At 38.2% G+C, this 21,368-nt stretch overlaps 2 protein-coding genes across 4 annotated transcripts; one reads left to right on the top strand and one right to left on the bottom strand.

Annotated features, from left to right (window-relative positions):
• The first annotated feature begins 910 nt into the window (after positions 1–910).
• Positions 911–10,704, top strand: aftpha (aftiphilin a). Of its 3 annotated transcripts, none has more exons than XM_065274323.1 (10): positions 911–1,086; positions 5,025–6,623; positions 6,777–6,937; positions 7,243–7,369; positions 7,833–7,889; positions 8,028–8,150; positions 8,866–8,926; positions 9,321–9,404; positions 9,557–9,680; positions 10,197–10,704. In XM_065274323.1, exons 2-10 carry the CDS (start codon positions 5,061–5,063, stop codon positions 10,351–10,353), a joined length of 2,457 nt encoding a protein of 818 aa, XP_065130395.1. In that variant the 5' UTR covers positions 911–1,086; positions 5,025–5,060; the 3' UTR covers positions 10,354–10,704. The 3 variants fall into 3 exon arrangements, with proteins under 3 accessions (XP_065130395.1, XP_065130398.1, XP_065130397.1); XM_065274325.2 differs by lacking the exon at positions 911–1,086 and adding an exon at positions 1,097–1,581; XM_065274326.1 differs by lacking the exon at positions 9,321–9,404.
• A 1,842-nt stretch (positions 10,705–12,546) lies between these two features.
• On the bottom strand, positions 12,547–17,216 carry sertad2a (SERTA domain containing 2a). Its single transcript, XM_065274327.2, has 2 exons — positions 17,037–17,216; positions 12,547–14,351 (listed from the first exon to the last, which is right to left on the bottom strand). Exon 2 carries the CDS (start codon positions 14,338–14,340, stop codon positions 13,312–13,314), a length of 1,029 nt encoding a protein of 342 aa, XP_065130399.1. The 5' UTR covers positions 14,341–14,351; positions 17,037–17,216; the 3' UTR covers positions 12,547–13,311.
• Positions 17,217–21,368: the final 4,152 nt, after the last annotated feature.

Below are 21,368 nucleotides of genomic sequence, written 5' to 3'. Positions count from 1 at the left end.
AGGCTGCCTCCCCGGGGTGAAAAACCCCCTAGGAGAAAAAAAAACCCCGGGCTTTTATCCGAGGAAAAATAAGTCCTAGGAGGGAAAAACCCTTGGGAGAACGGAAATGGAGATTTAGCGGAGATTAAGCGGTTCTGCCGGTGATCGTTGGTCAGGTATCAGCTGGGCATAACGTTGAAGGACAGCCAGTAGATCAGAGGTGTGCCGACTTTCACATCTACCGGGACTGGGTCTGTTTGTCTCGTCCTCGGGTCGAGGACGAGACAGGGAGAGAAAAACAAAATCGTATTAGCGTAGCAGCCGTTCATATGTATTGAAGTGTCACACAGTGATGTGGTTTAACTCAGCTTAGTTCCAGACAGACTAAATATTGCGGCATAATAATATTATCCACAGTTGAGGATTTAGCAAATTGGGGGCCCAATGCGAGGGTATATATGGTAAATAAGGGTCACCTTCCGATCTTTAAGAGAAAATGAAACCTGAGGCGGTAGGTTTTGAATGCTTATATCTTCTGTATGAGACTTTTGTCAGTGTTTTGGACCAAACCAATTTATATTTATTCTTATTATGCCTAATTTATGTACAAATTTACTAAAAGGAAAAAGTTTAATTTTAATTTCACGGGGGCTTTAAAAGACTTAAACCTTTTCAAATGTTCATGCAAGGCTTTGTCAAGTATCAACATTTTTGTTTTTCCTCTATCCCATCTATTTCAAGTTTTATTGTATAGACTACGGTGAGATCGTAATAATGTATTTATAATTTAGTTCTACTTATGTTGCATAATAACAGTATGTAAAACTGGATTTGCTTTATCTCTGTATAGATTTCAAGCTAATTCAACTTCATCCAATTAACATGAGAATACAGTAGTGCCACACCACAGACCATGATGCATGCTGGGTAACTAGGAACAAGAACAGGATACACACATACATACACACAGATCCATAGACAGAAAGAGGGATCTAACAGACTGTGTGTATTTATATACGCGTGTGTGCGTTTATATGTGACTGATGCTGGTCGCCATTGGGATGTATGTTTTTAAGGAGATGGGACACATCATTCCGGACTCGTGAGGTAGGATGATGACTGACAGCTGCGCGAGAACCAGCCGTTAGCCGTTAGTCGGCTAACGTTAGCTCGCTAGCATCGCCCATGTAAACCAATGGACTCCGATGCTATTTAGAGCATGCTAGCTGGCTGAGTTTGCTATTTTAAATCATTTGTATACGCAATAACAATGAATTTGTGGCAGCTTTTGTCATTATTAAGAAAGAAGTGCCTTAATTTGACGCGGTTAAACTCTGTTGTTGTAATTTAACTGTTCGTGTTAACCTGTGGGATTTTGGGTATCAGCTAGACAGGCTGGCTAACTGCTAGCCGTCATGTAAACATTAAAAAACAATTCGAGTCTTCCGTTTAGACTAAATGTCAGCCACTCAGATTGAATCTAGATTTAGTCAGTGTTGGAAATAGTTTAGGATACATTAATTTCTACTACAAGAATATATAGTTAAAGTAGATCAACATCAGTGTATATGGGCCTTTCGTTTCCTGACAGCTGTTATTAAAGTGAGTAAATAAATATATGACTCTATGACAAACTGTATGTTTTATTCATAAATATTGTCGAGTACACAAAAAGTGTGTATTGACTTGTTGCTTTGCACCTCAGAGGGTGAAAAAGTAATATTATGGTATGTTATTAAAAGGAAAAGTAATATCTTTATTTTGCCCTAATACTGTGCTGTAGCAACTGTATGATAATGTTTCACTTGCATTAATTATTATGGTTGGTTAATCTGACAGAATTTTTATATACCATCATAATAAAATAATTAGTAAATAATTTGGTAACACTCTACAATAAGGTTGTATTAGTTACCATTTAGTAAGTATGCTTCAATTAACTTGAAATAACAATTAACAATAGTTTTTCAGCATGTATTCATGTCAATGCAGTTATTAATGATGCCTTTATTAATGTTAACAGTTACGATGGTTGATTTAAAAATGTATTAGTAAATGCCGATATAAACATGAACAAAGATTAATAAATGCTGTAGAACTATTATTTATTTTTAATTCATTCTATCTAATGCAATAACCAATGTTAACAAATACAACCTTATTAGTTGTGTTACCAATAATTTTATGGAAATCATTCATTTTAATGCCCCAACAGTTTTCTTTACTCGATGAAAGTTCTGTTCTGAGGTCATTTTTAAATTTGTGTTTAACATTGGTTGGATTGTGTAGCAGCATTCTCATTGGTCTTTTAGTTTGTTTATCAAATGAAAAAAAGCCCTAAAAAAAGGAATGCATTGCTTTAATTTTCTTCTTTATTCTTGCGTATCGTCAATAGGCTAAAACTCTTAAATTCACTGTAGTTTACAATTAGGGTTATTGTCACAACAAAGTAGGGCTGGGCGGTATATCAAGTTTTGCGAATATATCAGTATTTTTTCCCCAGCGGCATACCATCTATATTGTTATGGTCTGATATGACCCTTATTTTCAAGAGATGCTCTACTAAAAATGTACACAGGACAGACGTAAGCTTTCCAACTAGCTTGCATGTTGTACAGCTGTGTATATTTTCAAATAGGGAGGAAAACCCTGTCTTTAAATTTTAGTTTTATTAGACAATGACTGTTTCAGTAAACGTAATTGTGACATATCGCATAAGGGCTTTAACTTGCATGTAAACATTTAGTATTGAGATAGTTGTTGTATAACTCAATTCATCACACAATTTACGAGATACAAATTTAGGTCAAAAACCCCCAGCCCTACTACAAAGGTGTGCATGTTTATAAATTAATCGTTTGATCATTGTTGGAACACCTTGCTTTGGACAAACAACATGGGCAGTTTACAGGACACAATATTCCCTTTATGTTTGGGTTGTGGTTTACTAAAGACTGAAATCCAGACCGAGTTCCTCACTGATTTGGTTTATTCACTTCGCCTACTCTTAGTTCTGGAATGATCCGGTTTCCTTTGTTCCACTTAAGCGAGTCACTACTTCACCTATTAGCACTTCATTAGTGTTCAATTCGAAGACAATCTGTCTAGTTTTACTCTGGCTAATTTAATTTAAGCTTAATTTCTGTAAATATGCCCTGCAGCACTACAGTAATAGGCTGTGACAACAGTGAACTGTTCCTTCCATTTTCGAAAGATTAAAATCATTTCATTACACCCGCAGCAGAATTTATCTGCAGTCTGTTATCAGTGCTTTGAATAAACAAATCGTACGGCAAAGTTTGTTCAAGGAAGGCTCTTTAAGGGAGGCCGCACAGCTGGTTGTTTAACTAGGATTTTTACATTTTCTTAAGTCCTTTGTGTGTGTTTGCACTTGCAAAATTCACCTTCGCAAGTTGCTAAGATATTCTGAATAGTTTACTGTGCTGTTAAAAGGGCGTTTCGAGTGGCTGCTTACTGGCCAACAAATTGCTTACATGTAAAAATTCCCAACTCCCTAAATATCTTTAGTATTATGGCTTGGGTCACTCCTACGATGTAAGTTTATTATATTTTTTCAATACATTTTTAAAAGTTTGATACAATAGTTAATCTATGTTCAGCAAGCTGCATGATTTCATTTAAGCACAGATGTATCGGCGTATAATCTGTATCAAAAATCTGTATAGTAAAAGCTATTTTTACCAGTATCAGACATCGGCCAAGTTATATCTTGACAATTAAAAGGGTCGGAAAAATATATTAGAACCCATGCTGGGTGATCAATTGGAATTGGGTGAAAATTACCAATTTCAAAAATTTTATGACATCATAATTTGAAACAAGGAGTAAAAAGCATAAAAACAGAGTAAAAGCATAATTGCTTTGTGTAATTGAAATTTTCTATTGGTGTGTTCCTAGTTGTCATTCATGTTGTTAGAGGTATGCTTGTTGGTGGTAACCATTCCAAACCATGAGGATTTTATACCTAGGGAAAGGGATTAAACAATATTAATATTTAATTCACATTTATTTGTATAGCGCTTTTCACAGTTTACACTATTTCAAATATTAACTCTTTCCCCGCCATTGACGAGATATCTCGTCAATTAAGAGAAAATGCTTCCCCGCCAATGACGAGATTTTCCGTCTTTCCGCAATACCGCTATTATCCACCAGGTGGCGCCCTTCCGCAACTTTTTAAAACCGGAAGTATTGCCCTATGGCAAGGTGCTGCATGTCCGTGTCTGTTTTAAAGATCGCTCTGAATGGGATCTCTATGAAAAGTCCGTCACAAATATGGAATTATTTTTGCTTTTTGCTCAAAATATGGTGTTTTTGCAAAAACCTACCCATATTCAAAAGCTGATTGCAAAAGAACCACTAAAGGTAGGATGAAACGGTTTTTTTGTTTGAAAGCAGAGGGTCTGTTCTTTCATTTGGTATATTGTATGTTTATTTATTTAAAGAAGAACATTTTCTGGAAGGCATTAAACTTTGGTGAAAATCATGAAAAACGCTGGCGCTGGCTGGCAACTTTTTTTAAAAACGCTGGCGGTGAAAGAGTTAAAATTATCCTATGATGTACTCACCCTCAAGAAATCTGACATACATATGTCCATCATCTTTCAGGTCAACACATTTTACCTCTATGAAGGATGAATTTACGTTTTTGAGTGACTTTTTTTAAAGTCAGAAGTTATTGCTGATCCCTGTTTTCTACCATTATAAAGACAGAAGTTCTGTCCCAGAATATTTACTAAAATACTCCAAATGTGTAAGATGATGGACACATGTATCTCGGATTGCTTGGGTAAGTAAATCATGGGGTAATTTTGATATTTGGCTGGAGTATACCTTTAATTGTGGGATAATAGCTCAAGACAACATGTGTGTAAAGTTTGATGAGTGTCAGAAATTATTTTCAAACAAATTTTTGCCGTTTTAAGGGAATCTAATTGCCAGGAAAACTCTGAGTTACACGTAATGATGCTGATATGAAGTTAATTTCTCGGTATTGGTTAACTAATCATTGTTTTCTGTTGCAGGTGTGAGTTCGTGGCTGTGGTTCTGCTCAGGGCTTCATGGAGCCTGACGTGGTTCGCATGTACTCCTCATCTCCGCCGCCAATGGAAGATGGCGCTGAGGAAGAAGATGATGAATTCAGTGATTTCACCGGCGTCCCGAACAGCGTCAGTTTCACAGAATTCGAGACACCCACAACATTTGACCAGTCTCGAGCTTTGAACGCCACCTCACCACCGGACATACTTAGTAATGGCAGAATTGTGGGATTAACTCAACCTGTAGGGTCTATGAAGTCTAACGGTGTGGCTCCTGGCAGTGGCCACAGTGGCACGCCCAATGGTCGAACAGTTAGCGTAGATGAACTTAAAAAGTTCACAGGGCATCACCAAGCTCATATCAACTCCCTGGAGTTTCCAGAGAGCTCTCGGACTGATAACGATGCCATTGACTGCAATGGTTCTGTTGAAGTGCTTACAAATGGATTTGTTACATTAGACAAAGGAGAAAGCCCTCTTACACCCCACAAAAAGAAAGAAATCGAGCCCACCGTAGAGCACAGTCCGGATGTTGGCGATTTTGCAGACTTTTCTGCTTTCAACCACAATGATGGAAATACAGATTGGGAACATTTGAACGTGAGAACGGCTAAAGATGATCTTGGTGTTGAAGAAGAAGGAGCTTCTTCAGAGGATGTTAACAGAGACTCAAGAATCACAGAGTGTGCCTTACCTGGTTTCTCTTCGGAGAACTCGGAGGGCTTCAGGAATGGGGACTGGGGTTCCCATGTAGTGACGGATTTGGATCAGAAGTGTCCAGAAACGGATAATTCACATCAGGATGCTAATACTACTGAGGCGGTTGACACAGCTCAACCACCAATGCTTAATGGTGTTGCTCAAAGCGTTATTGATGATGAAGGCACAGTGGACAACAAGGTGTCACCAGACCCCAATGGTGAGACATGTAGTGGTGAACAATCAGATGAGAAAGGCTCAGAGAATGAGACTGAAACTGAGACAGAAACTGAGACCTCTTTTGGTCGGCCACTATCAACGGATGCACTTGAAGAATTTGGGGACTATAGCACGACAGGATCCGTACCCTCTCCTCCGCTACAGGAAGAGACATCAACTCCGGCCGATGACAGTCAGCTGGCTGAGGATGACGATGAGGATTTTGGAGATTTTGGTGACTTTGGAGATGCTAACTCCTTTGGCGGAACTGGATTTGCTGAATTTGACCAGCAAGAGACAACAACACAAATAACTCAGCCTGAATCAGCCTGTAATGTCCCTGTGGAACCTGAAGATGGTGAATTTGGCGATTTTGACAAATCGAAAGAACCCAGTGGAGCAAAGTTAGCAGGTGAGGAAGGAACAACGTGTGTAAATTTTCCCGAAAGCGACAGTTTCGCAGATTTCAGCTCTGCGCAAGTGGGTGACGCTGATGACAGCAGAGGATGGCAGGCTTTCTCTGAACCAGATCAAAGCCAAAATGATGGGGATTCCTGGGCAACGTTTGGGCAGGACACATCATGCACTGAGAAGTCTGGACATGACTGGCATGAAAGCCGACCTGTTGTGGCGCCTCCTAATGAGGAGCGTAAAAGTTGCACATCAGTGAGTCTGTTTTTTTAGGTGCTTTCTCACCTTGAAAAGATCAGTTCAAACGCTTATGTACACGGTTTACACCTCACCTCTGTACCTCCTTTTGTTTGTCATGGTTTACTGTTTATGTTATCCAATGTTCTCCTGTGTTTTTGATCACCTTAGGCTACTTTGGCTAGCCGTTTGGAGAAGATTTTCCAGGCCAGCTTTCAACTGGCTCTTGCTCCTCAGGTAGAGGTGAAGGAAGAGGTGCGTGCACTCAGCACCATCCTCAAACCTCCTGACACATCACAACAGTTAGAGGGTGACAGAGAGTCTGCCAATGGGTGAGGAACTAGACAAATATTTCCTGTATCATTCAAGTTTATCTGTTTAGTGTCGTTGTTGATTGAGTACCCAGCTTTAGGTATTCGCACCGTGGGCCTGTTTGTTTGCCTGCAGCTGTGTGGTCTGTCAAATTATGTGTATGTGCTACTGCATCAAAAAGGATGACGCATCTCTTATTCATGTGGATGTTTGCGTCTTTATTGAACGCTTAAATCTTTCACGCAGTTAAAAGACAAACTATGGAGAGTATTAACCAAATTGTCAAAACATGTTCATGTTGAATATTCTCCTTTGGGATTTGTAGGGCACTTCAGGACGTTTGGCAGCAGTTACAGGATGTTAATAATGCCTATGGTCTCCGGTACCAATGGGGCGGTTCTTATACCAATAAATTGCTGCTCTGCTCCCTGGGGATTGACACAAGAAATATAGTGAGTTGATTTGATCTAATGTATTCATTTTATTTCACTTATGTGTTTTTCAAATTATTTGGCCTACTGGGCGTTCACACCGCCACAGGCAAGAGCGTCAATAAAAGCTCTGGCTGCCCTGCCAAAGACGCTATAGAAAAGGTGTAGTGGACTCTCTGACGCTCGAATGCATTCTCTGGAATCCTCTCAAGCGGAGGTTTCCGCCTTCTGATTGGTTTTTGCTCAACGTTTCAATATACTGAATGCCGCCGAACTTCTTCATAGCTCATTACCAAAAAGTTGAGCTCCACGCTCACACCGTACATGAGGCACCGCGCCACTGCTCGCCGCCAGCTCTCATTGAAAATGAATGATTTCCACCACTTTGACGCTCTCATCTGTAGCAGTGTGAACGCATAGTTACAAGAAATTTAGGATATGCACCTTTTCTTCAGTTTTTCTTTCATTTTTCATATCTTTTCAGCTGTTCACGGGTCAAAAAAAGCAGCCTGTAATTGTGCCAATGTATGCTGCCAGTCTGGTGAGTGGAGCTCAGGTGCAGGGGAAGTGCATGTTAATGAGGGAGGGTAGCGGAGTGTGTGTTAATGACACCTCAGTATTCAAGAAATTCAAGTTAATGTTAAATTCAGCACCTTTTTTAATGGATGTCCTTCTGCAGGGGATGCTGGAACCCACAAAAGAACCAGTAAAGCCTGTCTCTGCGGCTGAGATGATCGCCTCAATAGCACAATCTCCTTCGGTTGCTTCAGAGTTAAACACCTGCCCACCTGACACCAACCAGGTGAGCATCCTAAAATCTTAATACGATAATGGGGGCATGCCAACAAGATTGAATCTCCGTGGCCTTGTACCAAATGGCACCCTAAACACTCATGGTCTTTCTACAAGTCTGCACTTTCATGACGCAACATGGCTTTGACTGTCAGGAAAAAGTCTGCTGCAAGCTTGCACAAATGTGGTGTCAAAAAGTGAGCATCAAGGCTGCATATCAACCGAAAAGGGGGTGCTCATAAGCACCATTTTGAAACATTAAATTATAAATGTGACACCTCATTGTAAGTCCATGATATCGCAAGTCAATAAGTTCGCCAAGTTCACCATTTGTGATGCAGCCATTGGTTCTTGAATGTCTCGTGCAAAATATGCATAACTAGTAAGCTGGTGTGTGGTGGGCGTACTGGCGCAATATGGCGCCGTCGCATCATCCAGGTGGATGCTGCACATTGGTGGTGGTTGAGAAGATTCCCCTTTCTTATGTGAAGTGCTTTTTAGTGCTGCAGAAAAGCGCTATATAAATGTAATAAATTAATTATTATAATGAGACTCGCATGGACCATTGAGATTCAATGTTATTTATGTGCCGCCATATTCAAATTACCCACTATTGTCTCCAAATCCAGACGCCAAATCCACCTCAAAAGTGTTTAATTTGGAAGATAGTAGTGCGTAACAAGTTTGGTCTGGTAAATGTTATTTTGTCTGTTTTTGGCTGGCAGGAGTCCCTTCCTCCTGTTCAGTTTGACTGGAGCAGCAGTGGCCTTACAAACCCTCTAGATGGTAAGACATGGAAGTATAATCATTGCAGAGTAAAACTAAATTCATTCTCATTCTGAAACATCTAGAAATGTGCCTTGCCGCTTCTAATGTTACTAAAACTAACTGTTCAATTAACACTCATACAATAACCTTCTCTATATGTGTGATAAAGCGTGTGAGCATTTACTCTATCACCTTTAAGAGTTAATAACTCAGTCTTTGAATGCTTTTATGTGCAAAAGCTATGGTTTAAGCTGTATCTATCAAACTATAGATACACTGAACGCAATATTCGCATACTCTCAATTACTTACAAACGTCTGCATGTTTGTCATTACTTTCATTTTCTGTCTATCTGTCTGTAACCCTTCTCCCCTCTTCTACCAAACCTGTCTCTCCTGCCTCTGTTCTGAAGCGAGTGGAGGCTCGTCTCTGCTCAACCTTGATTTTTTCGGTCCTGTGGACGAGTCGCCCTCTGGCACCGCCACCTCCATACCAGGTTTGCAAGAACCATTTCCTGTTTAACACTTCGTTTTCTCTCTTTTCCTGTTTTGCATCGACATGCTTAACCATTTCTTAAAGCAACCCTTTTTGAATGCATACAGATGGTAATGTATCAAAAGAGTGTGTTAACACATTGTATGTATGAAGGTGTTGACCCAGAGCTGTATGAGTTAACGCAAACCAAGCTGGACACCAACGGAGGAGGTAGTCGAGTCGTGGATGCATTCGCCCGCCTAATGTCAACCGTAGAAAAGACCAGCACCTCCACCAGGTTAGTACGATTCAATCGAGTACAATGTTACTGCTGTGCCACCAGGGGGAGACACAAGACAGTTTTAAGGCTGGATTTACACTGCAAATCTTGATGCCAAATTCCGATTTGTTGCCTGTATTTTATTTTAGTTGACAAACTGCTTACATCATCTTTTAAAAGTGACTCATATCTGATATCAGCATTTCAAGTCAAGTTAGACATACTGACCCGGAACAGTTTAAACCAGAGGGAAAGTAAAATGTCATGATATGCACTAGACACCATTACACGTTCGTGGATCATATCCGGTCTGTGCCACATTGGAATTGGAGTCATCTTCAAACATGCAATGAAAATGCGGCCTAAGAGTCAACTCGAATCACAATTAAATACTACCATCAATCATCAGTCTGCTTGACTGGCTTAACGAATATTTTACAATTGTATTGCCATAGCATTTATATACAAGTATACTAACTAATGTGAAGAACAACATGGGAACAACCCCTCTAAAAATCTGATCTCTCTTAACAGAAAGCCTGTGCAGAAAGAGGAGAATCTAAGTGAAGAGGCTCGGAGAGTAATCGCAAGGCTACCGGATCTCTCCTTCATGCAGGCGAAAGTCCTGATGTTCCCTTCCACGCTGACTCCTCTTCTTCCCTCCTCAACGCCCTCACCCACGCCCGACTGATGCGTTTTTCTCCTTCACCCTATTTCAACAGTTTTTCTTTACACATCATTTGCAAGTTATTGTTAAACTGACAGTTGTTTTTAAAATTGCCGTCATGGTTCCACTATTCGTTCTTTGCCAAGTTTTGGTCGTTTTTAAGCTTAAACACATTGCCATGCATAAGAGAGTGAGAGTGAAAGATGATGCGATTGATTTCTTTAGAAGAGAAAAGATGTTGGAAAGATATTTTTATTTGTAGATCAACAGTAGGAAAGCGTTTTGTGTTTATATTAGAGCCAATCTGTATATAATCAGGGATGAGATTTTCTTTTGAGTATTCTACTGTTTAGTTAAATGTGTGTATGCGAGAGAGAGAGAAAAGAAGGGCACTTTTTATGAAACACTGGTTTAAAAGTCCTTTGACGGCACAAATTTCATGAATTATTTGATCTGTATTTAGATACGCAATTGTAACTTGAAACCAAATCTGCAAAATTTTACTTAGTTTTGATTTTGTGTAACAAAGGCTTTAGTTTAAAAGTTTTGGTTACAGTTTAATCACAACCAATGTTGTTGTAGGTTTTGATTTTTCACTTATTAGTGATCATATAGTTGAGTTGTATTAAGTTAAATTGTTAACTTTGCTTTCCACGCTGAGACAACTACAAAAACGACGGCTTTGTTTCAGTCTGCACATATATCTGTTAACTTTGTGTTTGTTGTTGTGTGTTTTTTTTTTAACATTGTAGTTGCAACACTGGCATTGAACTGTAATGTAGCGAAGGAATCAATGATAATTGAATGATTAAGTTATGAATATATATATATACACACATATATATTGAGAATAAGGGACCAATATCTACTGTAACGCTCATTTCCCTGTTATCCGTGTGTTTCTGGTCTTCATTCTCATGCTGTATCTGTGTTTTATGCTATGCTAAATCTTAACAGACTCTTGGAGGACGTTTACCTTCAAAGTAATCCTGTAAGCCAGGAGTGCATGAAAGGAAATGTTGACCTGAAACGTCAGTTAAGAGGCATTTATAGTTATTTTTAAGTTGTTATTAGTTGTATCACTGTTTATTCGGTATCATGGAGGATTTTGCACATTGTAAAGAAATACAGAAGAACTGCTTACATAGTTAACTGTGGCTTTGGACTGTGTACAGTCAAACTATGGAACATGTAAAAATTGTTATGGGAAAATTCCTATGGAAAAATCATGACTAATGATATCCTTAAAGAGCCTTTCCGAGGTCAATCGCGCATGCCCGGGTTCTTTAGGAAAAAACTTAAGTGTGTAAATTTTCTGTAAGTGTACACAAGAAATTAAAATAATTTAAGAGAAGCTGTGGATTTAAGCCTTCGTTCATGTATGTGGTTCGTGTGCACCGAGTTCAGTAAGTAAGGTATGATTTTAAGTAATGATTTAGCAAAGATTTATTTGAGTGACTTCTGAAAAAACGAATGACGGAAACATGAGCCATCATACCAAAGTGTGTGCAGCTCTGGAAAATACTCACCAATCGTTGTTTTCGAGCCCAAATAATAAGATATTTGTTAATATTTTAGTTAAATGTAGATCCTGTGAGGAAAAAAGTATTTTTTCGCTCGAACACGTGACGGACTCTGACAAGAATGGCGCTCATTTCAGAGGCGAGACATTTACCGTCAAATTAAGTTAAAGAAATTAATCATAACATGTAATGAACACTTTCTCAGTACAAATATAACGAAGTAAAGAGTTAATATTAGCTTAAACAGGTTAACCGTAACAATAGGACTTAATAATTCTTCAAGTTCTAACGTACGTCATGCAGATTGCGTGACGTAGCAATTCTGTATTTAAACGGCGAACTGCCTGCAAATGTAAGTTAACGGGGATAAAATGAAATTGCTTAATAAGCAATTTTCTCATATATTATGCATTTTTTTTTACACAAAGAACGAAAGTCTTTAAAACACTTAACTTTAATGAATTTGGGTGGAGCTTCATCGTTTCACCTGTGACCCTGCTGAAAAAACCAGCATACCAGCATATGTTGTGTTTTGGTGCTGGTTTGCTAGTGAACACCAGCACCAGCTAAACTAGCACCAAACGAGCATTAGCATCAGCATCCATGCTGGTCATACCAGCAAGACCAGCATATGTTGTGTTTTGGTGCTGGTATGCTGGTGACCACCAGCATAATACCCGTGCTGGTTTTGTCAGCAGGGGAACCTCTCACGTCGTCACGTCTTGTTAGTTTGCATCCTGATTTAAGCCTGTTTTATTGGTTTATATCACATTACATTTATGCGTTTGCCAGACGTTATTATTCAAAACAGTGCATTCAATCTATACATTACTTTTATCAATGTGTCCATGGGATCGACCCCTTGACCTTTGAAATATGGTACACTAGATTCAATTTATACCTATTAAATGTCCCATATGACCTTGCTAAAGAGCACATAATTTTGTGTATTTGGTGTAATGCAAACTTTTCACGCTGTGTTAAATTACAAAACACAGTATTTCCACATACCATATATGGTATTGTTGCTCATCTATGCCCCGCCTTTCTGAAACAGATGATTTCTACAAATCTCATCTTTTCTGAGAAAGAGCGGTGCTACGATTGGCCAGCAATCCAGGGCGTTCCGATTGGCCCAATAAAAGAGCTACAGGTTTCATTCATAATGACAAAGTCAGAAGCATTTAAATAATTTTTTTTATTATTATTAAAACATCTGTATACTAAAATAAATTGAATGTATGAAAATATTGACAATGTAATACAACAGCTGGAAAACGTTTCATCCATTTTTTACTTTTTGCTAGAGTAAATAAATATCTTCATCACCATAAAACCTCTTTTTGTTTACATTCCATGATACAAAACTCTGGTAAAAAAACATTTATTACTACTAATTCATAGCAAAGGACCAAATGTACAAGTTTGATTTTTTTTACAGGTTTGTGTGACATTCAAATTAAGACCCAACCAATACTTCCATGATATGATCAAGTTCATTAAGATCTGATTTGAATGTCTGATTTGATGGAAGAGCCGCTTGGCTCATCCCACCACTACCGTAACCAGTAAGCGTCTTAATAAAATCATCCTTTACCATGGAGACGACTTTTGAGGTGCCCGAAGATGCGTTTAAGGACGAACTACACATTGTATTGTCAAGCAGGAGGTTGTCTATTTCTGTGAAGAGAAAATCATCCAATGAGAAATCAGTGAGAAGTGAAGGGCTGTGGTTAAAAAGAAACTGGGCGGAGTCTGACAGTGAAGGGGTGAAGTAAGATAATGACATCAAGTCCATGGATTCATTTGCAGGTCTGATTTTATTTGAACTACTCAAGCATGGTTCAGTTGAGTCAGCATTACTAGTAATATCTGCCACATCCCTGTTTAATGAGGGTGAGCTGGGCGTGTCCGGCTCCGACGAAGAGGTAGAGAGCGAGGGACCCGTATGTGAAGTAGTTATGCCCACAGTTGGACACAGATCCTCAATTTCAGCAAGTGCTGAGGTGAAGCTATCCTTTATAACATTGGATAAAGGGGAGCAGTTTCTGGTACCAGAAGGGGATGTATGGATGGCAACAGAAGACTGCAGCGAGAGAAACAGATGTCTGTCCTCTTCCAACATTGACACTGGTGTCAAACTGCTCTCAGTTTGAGATGAGGACTCAACATCACAACCTGCTGGACGCTCCAAACCCCCGTCAACAACACCTAATGGGGACTCGGCACTGGGCAATGACCAGGGTAGTGTGCCCTCCACTCTCAGCTCGTCCTGGATGTGACGAAGTGTGTTTGTGATGAGAACCCTGCGTGCCAGGCCTGGATCTGAGTGCGCTGGCTGGCTGTGCAACTTCAGTAAGGAAAGGTTGAGCACCGTCTGTCTCTGAAGCCAATAACAGGTGGGTGACAGTTCCTGAGGAAAGCCCATTTTGTTCTGGTCATTCTCTTCCTCCTGCTCCAATTTGCGTTTCAGGCCTTTACCCAACATGTGTCAAATATCTGAGAGAGAAAGAGATTCAAATGGTTTAATAAATATATTAATTGTATTTTTGATCTAATTCAAAATGAATCTAAATTATTTTAAAATATCAAATATTAAAATAATTTTTCATTTATTTAATCATTTATAACAAAACATACAATGCAAAAAAGTACTTTTTAAATCAAGATTAATTTTCTTGATGAGTAAAATGAAAACTAGAAATAAATCTACTTTTTCTACTTTATTTTAAGTGAATTTGTGCCTAAAACTAGCAACACATGGTCAGTGGGGTAAGAAAAAAATCTTGAAATAAGTTTAATTTCTTTTTTTAAAGGGGCCATGGCATGAAAATCAGACTTTTCCCCTGTTTAAGTTAATTGGGTTTCCAGTGCTTCTATCAACCTAGAAAATGTGAAAAAGATCAACCCAGTAACTTAGTTTTGGTTAACCATTCGCTGCAAGCACGTGAAAAATTAGGCCATTGAAATTTAGCTCTCCTTATGATGTCATAAGGAGCTCTTATTATAATAATACCGCCCCTTATACTGCACTATCCAACCACAGCATAGCCATTTAGTGCAGAGAGAAAGAGAGATAATAATTCACAGCGCAATTGAGTTTTAATTGCAACAAACCACCATCATTGCGATCAGTGTTGGAATTTCATCAGCTCATTTGCATTTTAAAGGACACACCCAAAACGCCAAATTTTTCTCACACCTACAAACTGGCAATGCTAACATGTTATAATAAATGATCTATATGGTATTTTGAACTTAAACTTCACATGTGTACTCTGGGGACACCAAAGATTTATTTTACATCTTAAAAAAGTTTGGGGAATAGCCCCTTTAAACACTTAGGGGTGGTTTCCCGGACAGAGATTAGGTTAAGCCAGGACTGGGCCTAAATTTAAATAGAAAGTATAACTAGTTTTAACAAACATGCCTTACTAAAAACATTACTTGTGTGCATTTTGACGCAAACCCAAAGGGCACTGATGTATTTTAAGATATGTCAGTGCAAGTTGTTTTCAGTTTGGACAGCTCTTAAATATATTTTAGTCTAGGACTAGTCTAATCCCTGACCGGGAAACCTCCCCTTATTTCAAAAAAAAGTCTTACCCCATTGGCAGATAGATTGTTTTGCTTGTTTTAAGCACCAATTCCCCCCTAAATTTGACATTTCTTCATGTCTAAAAACTACTTATTTTCTTAGGTAATTTTGCTCATCAAGACAATTTTATTTTGTTTTTAGATTATTTTTTATATTTGTACAAAAAAGTAAGTCAGTCTTTTTTTGCAGTGTATAATTTACTTTTTAAAATTGTAACTATTTAAAAACTTTTTAACATATATAAACATAAACAATTGTTCAAACTATATCAATGCATTTAAAAAAAACATTATTTGAGTAAATTTTATTTATATTTGAATTCTTTTCATTATAAAACTGTTTAAATTAGCTAAAATGATTTGCATTTATATTTTATTTATGTATTTATGCACTGTAAAAATTATGCTTTATATTTTTTAAATATAATTTTCTTAACTTTTACAAAACTTAAAAAAAAACTTAAAATAGAAGGTTGAATTGACTTGCAAAACCGAGTTGTTTTAACTTCATACAATTTTTTTTACAGTGTATAGTTAGTTAATCCAGATGAAACTAAAAGAAAAAATAGCTTTTTCTTTGAAGATTGGGCAAACACCCAGACATCATTCGCCTATCACAAGTCACGACTACACAGATGACTCTGGGATTACTGTAAATCAAAGGGTTCCTGTAAGTGCATCAAATTGCATCACTTCCTCCCCTAAAATGCAGCTATGGTTAGTAAATTCACTCGCACAGTTACATAATAAACAGTCCTTATAAATTCATGTACTCAGGTTATTTAAAAAAATGAACTTTGTCTTTTTTATTTGATCTGTGTGATTTCATGATGTCATGTGCCTTTGTGATGTCATGGGTTGACTATAAAGTGAGGTCATAATGTAATGTATGTGAATATGTGGTTTGCTTTTGTAGTAAATGCAATGGAAAACAGTACTCTGCGTCATAACCATACACATGTTAAATAGATTTGTCAATTTAAGTAAATGTATATTTAGAAGTTAATTGTAAAATACCACCATGTGAAGATTTGTATGTAAAATATTATCTGTGAATATACGGAGCCAACATGATGCTATGTTTCATAAGGTCGGATTAAAGTGACTGAACAAGTGACATTTTGTTCTGCACACCCACACAACCATTAGTTCAAAGTGAAACTCGCATAGGCTTACAGTAAAACGAAAGCTTCACCGCTGTTTTAAACTTAAGTAGCCAAACAAACAAAAAGAAAATGCCTGCATGGATTGTGCTGGAAGCTATGAGCCCACCCCTGACCACCTGCACTAAAATCACCACTGACACACAGCACAGTGGATCATGTTTCAATATCGACCCCGAGGAAACACTACGTTTCTAACCCTAATAAAGACATACCTACAAAAACACCCCCATATATTCAAAGTGTAAGAAATCATAAAATATTATCACATCTATAAAGACATTGAACACAAAATGTTGTAATTTTTATCGTTTACGCGATTTTCCCTCTTCGTTCAGTATGCGTTTATATAATTAACGTTAGATAATAAAAGTATTTGATATACATAGTGAACCACAGTGTGGTGAACTGGTCATGAACTCACCATATCAGGTCATCTGAAGAAGCGAAACAGCTCATCGGACTTGTTTATCCGTCATGTTTTTTGTATCGTGTTTACACGCTCGCATCACGGTCTGATAGTTTTAACTCGATCCAGTCATCGGACTGACCGATCTGTTCCGCCTTTAACCAACCCTCAAGCGGAGTCTTCATGAGTGACGTAAGCTTCACAGATGCCTTGCGATATACGATTCACCAACGAATCGTTCATTTGAGCCGCATTGAAGCGATTCACCAAAGGTTTGTAGGGGAGAGTGGGGTAAAGTGAGACATCGGGTAAAGTGAGACACCCCCTGTATCTAGGCAACGGAACACATTTGTGGTCCTATGACCATTATGTTTTTAAGCCCCTCAAATTTCCCCTTGGCCATGAAGGACAGGACCTCATGCTGCTGTGGTTAACATGTTTTTTTCACAAAAATATATTTTTTGCTTGTAAAAGTAAATTTTCTTGCTGTCAACTTAATCAACTGTTGTGCCAAAGCAAATTGATTCAGGTAGAAAAACTTATATCACACATGTTTATGAACTACCAACATATAAAACCTTGTGTTGATGCTAGCTGAAGATTAGCCTGAATTTCCAAGAGAGAGAGTTTTTTTCCAAAATGTGGTGGTGGGGTAAAGTGAGACAAATGATGTGGGGTAAAGTGAGACACGAGGCACAAGTTCAGTTTAGTCTAAAACATATTTTAATGTAATATTACATTACATATGTTTTATTTTTAATTTTATAAACATTGCAGAAAAACCATTACGCCTAGTCAATACACCAGGAAGACAGCCTGGGGAAAAACACCCCTTGAGGAGATGGAGAGTGCAGCTGCTTAGGTCAAGGAAGGAAAGAATTCTCTAATGCTATGTACACACCAAACGCGAGGCATCATGGTACTGTGGGTTCACACCAGACACAAGTTCAACAATTTGCGGAAGTAGATTACATACAAAGTCAATGCAAAGATGCAATCAGACACGTCCTCGCATGTGGCGATGCGAATGACGTGATATGGGTGGCGCGTTTTCCACGAAAACACGCGCTATTCGCCGCAAACATGTCTTCGCCCAATTTGAAAATATTCAACTTGAGCGAAAAATTCCATTACACAATGTTAAATCCTGCGAGTAATCTAGATCAAGTAACGCACTGCCCCGCATTTGGTGTGTACGTAGCATTATTCGCAAATTTTTCGTTCGAGATAAATATTTTCAACTTGGGCGAAGACATGTTTGAGGTGAATAGTGCGTGTTTTCGCGGCAAATGCTCCGCTCATATGGCGTCATTCGCATCGCCCCAGGCGAGGATGCGTCTGATCGTGTCTTTGCATTAACTTTGAATGTAATCTACTTGCACAAATCGTTGAACTCACGTCTGGTGTGAACCCAAAGTAAGAGCAGCTGCAAGGGATAGAAATATTGATAGATGGTTCTGATTGTCTTTTGCGCTGACCCGCAGACACTAGCTGGCTCTAAGGGTCCTTTGTTCTGACCCCCAGACTGCGTTCTAATCTAACTGGTTCTATATGTCATTTGAATGTTAATTAAAAAAATTTGAATTGTCGGAGCCAATGGTCTACAGTGGGCAGCGCTCCGACATGTGGTGCTTTCACACTTTCTGGGAGTTCGATTCCCGGCTCGTGGTCATTTGCCGATCCAATACCCTTCTCTCCTCCCTGTACTTTCCTGTCCTCTCCAAAACTCACTGTTAAATAAAGGAAAAAACTGGCCAAAAAATATAACTTTTGAATTATGTTATGTTGTATTTGATTTTGGTTCAGAGTTACTGTACTTTCAAGTGTTTAGAAAAATAATGTTCTTAATTGACCAATCCCCTTGATTCTGTTACTAGTCCAACATTAGTTCTGGAATGTGTGGTTGTCAAGCTAGCCGTCAGGATTTTATCTGTTACAATATGTGCTGTTATGGTAGTTTCAGAGTGTAAAAAGTAAGTGGATCAGTTTACCCCGAGCTGGTTCACTTTACCCCCTTGATTTTTCTGGTCTGTCTCAGTTTACCCCTAAGCTGGGGTAAAGTGAGACACAAGACCACTTTTTTTAAAACAATCATATTTTCACTGCTCTTCGTCCTGAATACATTCTGGTAATTTCCATAGCTAGGAAACATCCTGAATTAATGGGAAATGTGTAAATTTGACTGATATATCATTTTAGCTCGCTTAGAGGGGAGCAAATGTAAAAAATGTCTCACTTTACCCCACTCTCCCCTACCGCTCGACTGATGAAACGCTTTCATCAATACTTAAACTAATTGATAATTTACAGTGCTAACAGGAAATAAGACAAACACCAGTGTTTAATCAACATTTAATGTCAAAATAATCTCTCATAATTTTTTTTATTTTATATCTGCCGCTAACAAGCCACCTACAAAATGTAGATAACTTACATATCATTGTAGTAGTCACGGTCACAGTATTGCCATTTTATACAATCAAAAGAACAAAATCGTTACATTGTTAAATGTGCATAATAATAAAAAAAAAATAATATGCAAATTATCAAAATAATGAAATTAATATGGTTCTTTACAGTCGTGAACAACATTTTCAGCGAAAAATCCAACATTTGACATTAATAAAAACGATTTATCTACAAATGATTAAGGTGAATGTTACGTTGGGACTGCCTGTTGAGTGAATCATTCTAACCGTTCGAAGTATTTGATTCAGTTAAATGAATCGGACTGCACAGTGCTGTCATCTCTCGCTCTCATTCCAGTCTGCATATGTCAGTGAACGTGAATACTAGCTCAACACACTCCAAAAAAAAAAGCCACAAGTATGTGAACTATTCACGACACGAGCCGAGCTCTATACAACTTTCAAGTTTCAGAAGTGCAGGGCCACTGTTTGTGTAAAACACTGAGCAAACAAATAATGCTAAATTTATTCTTAAACTTCTTTATTTCTTTGCCACTGTTTTTGAGTTTGAGTGTTAATGTGGTTACTTTGGGAACAACAAAATGCTAAGCAATGTTTACTGAAGTCTGTCATTTTGGGGATTGTGAAAATGATTAATATATAAAGTAGGCTAAATAATGTTTCATACTATCCCAAAATGTGCAACAACTTTTTTTGAAGTTGAAAAGCAATGAGATTGGATCAAAATCAAATAGAGACCTTTGCTTAAAGCGACAGTTTAAGCCCTAGTTTGCCCAAAAATTAACATTTACTCACTCTTATGTTGTTACAAATTTTTTTACAATTTTCATTGTTCTGATGACCACAAAGGAAGAGAAGATATTTTAAAAAACAAAAAGATCTAGGGCATCATTGACTACTATAAAAATGGTTTGGTTACAAACATTCCACAATATTTTAATTATTGTGTTTAAAAGGGGTAAACTCCCTGTATAGATTTAGCATTATTTCCAAACCCCCATTTTGACAGAAAGCTAGGTATGTGTCACGTGTTTGAAAATAAAATTTTTGAAAGATTAAACATATGCGTGTTGAAGTTCAGGCATATTTACAAATTGTGAGGCACACTTTTAGACATCTGTCCACTTGATCGTGTTTTCCATTTCTCCACCTTTCATACCATCCAGATGGTCTTAACAAGAGAAATGACAGACAGAAGCAACTCATCACAGCTGCTGACTCATTTTAAACCATCCCTCACCTTTATAACGTCTGCTCGAAAACCACATCAAGCACACGACATAACCAATTCAAGTGGGAGTTCTGAAACTTTCAATTTAATAAGCAAATTCATTACTTATGTGCATGATGCCGCACACCGGAGTGATAAATATACGGATCTGCATTTATACAAAAAGTGCAAAATGATCTTAGGATGTCATCCTAAAAACATCATACCAATGATACAAAGTACTCAAAACATCATTGTGGTCATTGTGGTGGAGAGCAACACAAGTTTTATCATCTATATACAAACTTTAATGAGATTATTTGCTTGTAAACAGAATGCAATTTTTGCTTTATCTTCTGCTTAAATCCATCCACCCCCCATCTTTATCTCGTCTCTCCAGCTCCTAAACAGCTGCCACACATAACTCCACCCCTCGATCCCCCAGCCTTTTGTCTCTCAGCCATCGCAGATGAAATAAAGGCGAAAAATCACTATGCACACCCCCATAAGCACATGCGTTGCCATTGTCCTTGACCCTGACCTCTGAACCCTGCAGGCCACGGTGAAGACAGCTGTCTCTTTTTGCAGAAGTGTGTGTGCACATGTCTAATGTTCAGCCATGGCATTCTGCCTCCTTGCTTTCATTGTGTGACTTTTCACATCATACAATACAGCGTACGCCTTAAAATCCATTGGGATTACTTTTCT

This window comes from Paramisgurnus dabryanus, chromosome 4 (assembly GCF_030506205.2).
Source record: "Paramisgurnus dabryanus chromosome 4, PD_genome_1.1, whole genome shotgun sequence".
NCBI lineage: Eukaryota > Metazoa > Chordata > Actinopteri > Cypriniformes > Cobitidae > Paramisgurnus > Paramisgurnus dabryanus.
Note: the sequence above shows the minus strand (reverse complement) of the source record. Positions and strands in the feature narration are given on the sequence as shown.

Excerpts from the sequence above, each read along its gene's own strand:
- sertad2a (XM_065274327.2), bottom strand. The coding sequence starts at position 14,340 with ATGTTGGGTAAAGGCCTGAAACGCAAATTGGAGCAGGAGGAAGAGAAT.
- aftpha (XM_065274323.1), top strand. The coding sequence starts at position 5,061 with ATGGAGCCTGACGTGGTTCGCATGTACTCCTCATCTCCGCCGCCAATG. Across the intron at positions 6,938-7,242 it reads GACAGAGAGTCTGCCAATGG|GGCACTTCAGGACGTTTGGC; the intron begins GTGAGGAACTAG and ends TGGGATTTGTAG. Across the intron at positions 9,405-9,556 it reads CACCGCCACCTCCATACCAG|GTGTTGACCCAGAGCTGTAT; the intron begins GTTTGCAAGAAC and ends GTATGTATGAAG.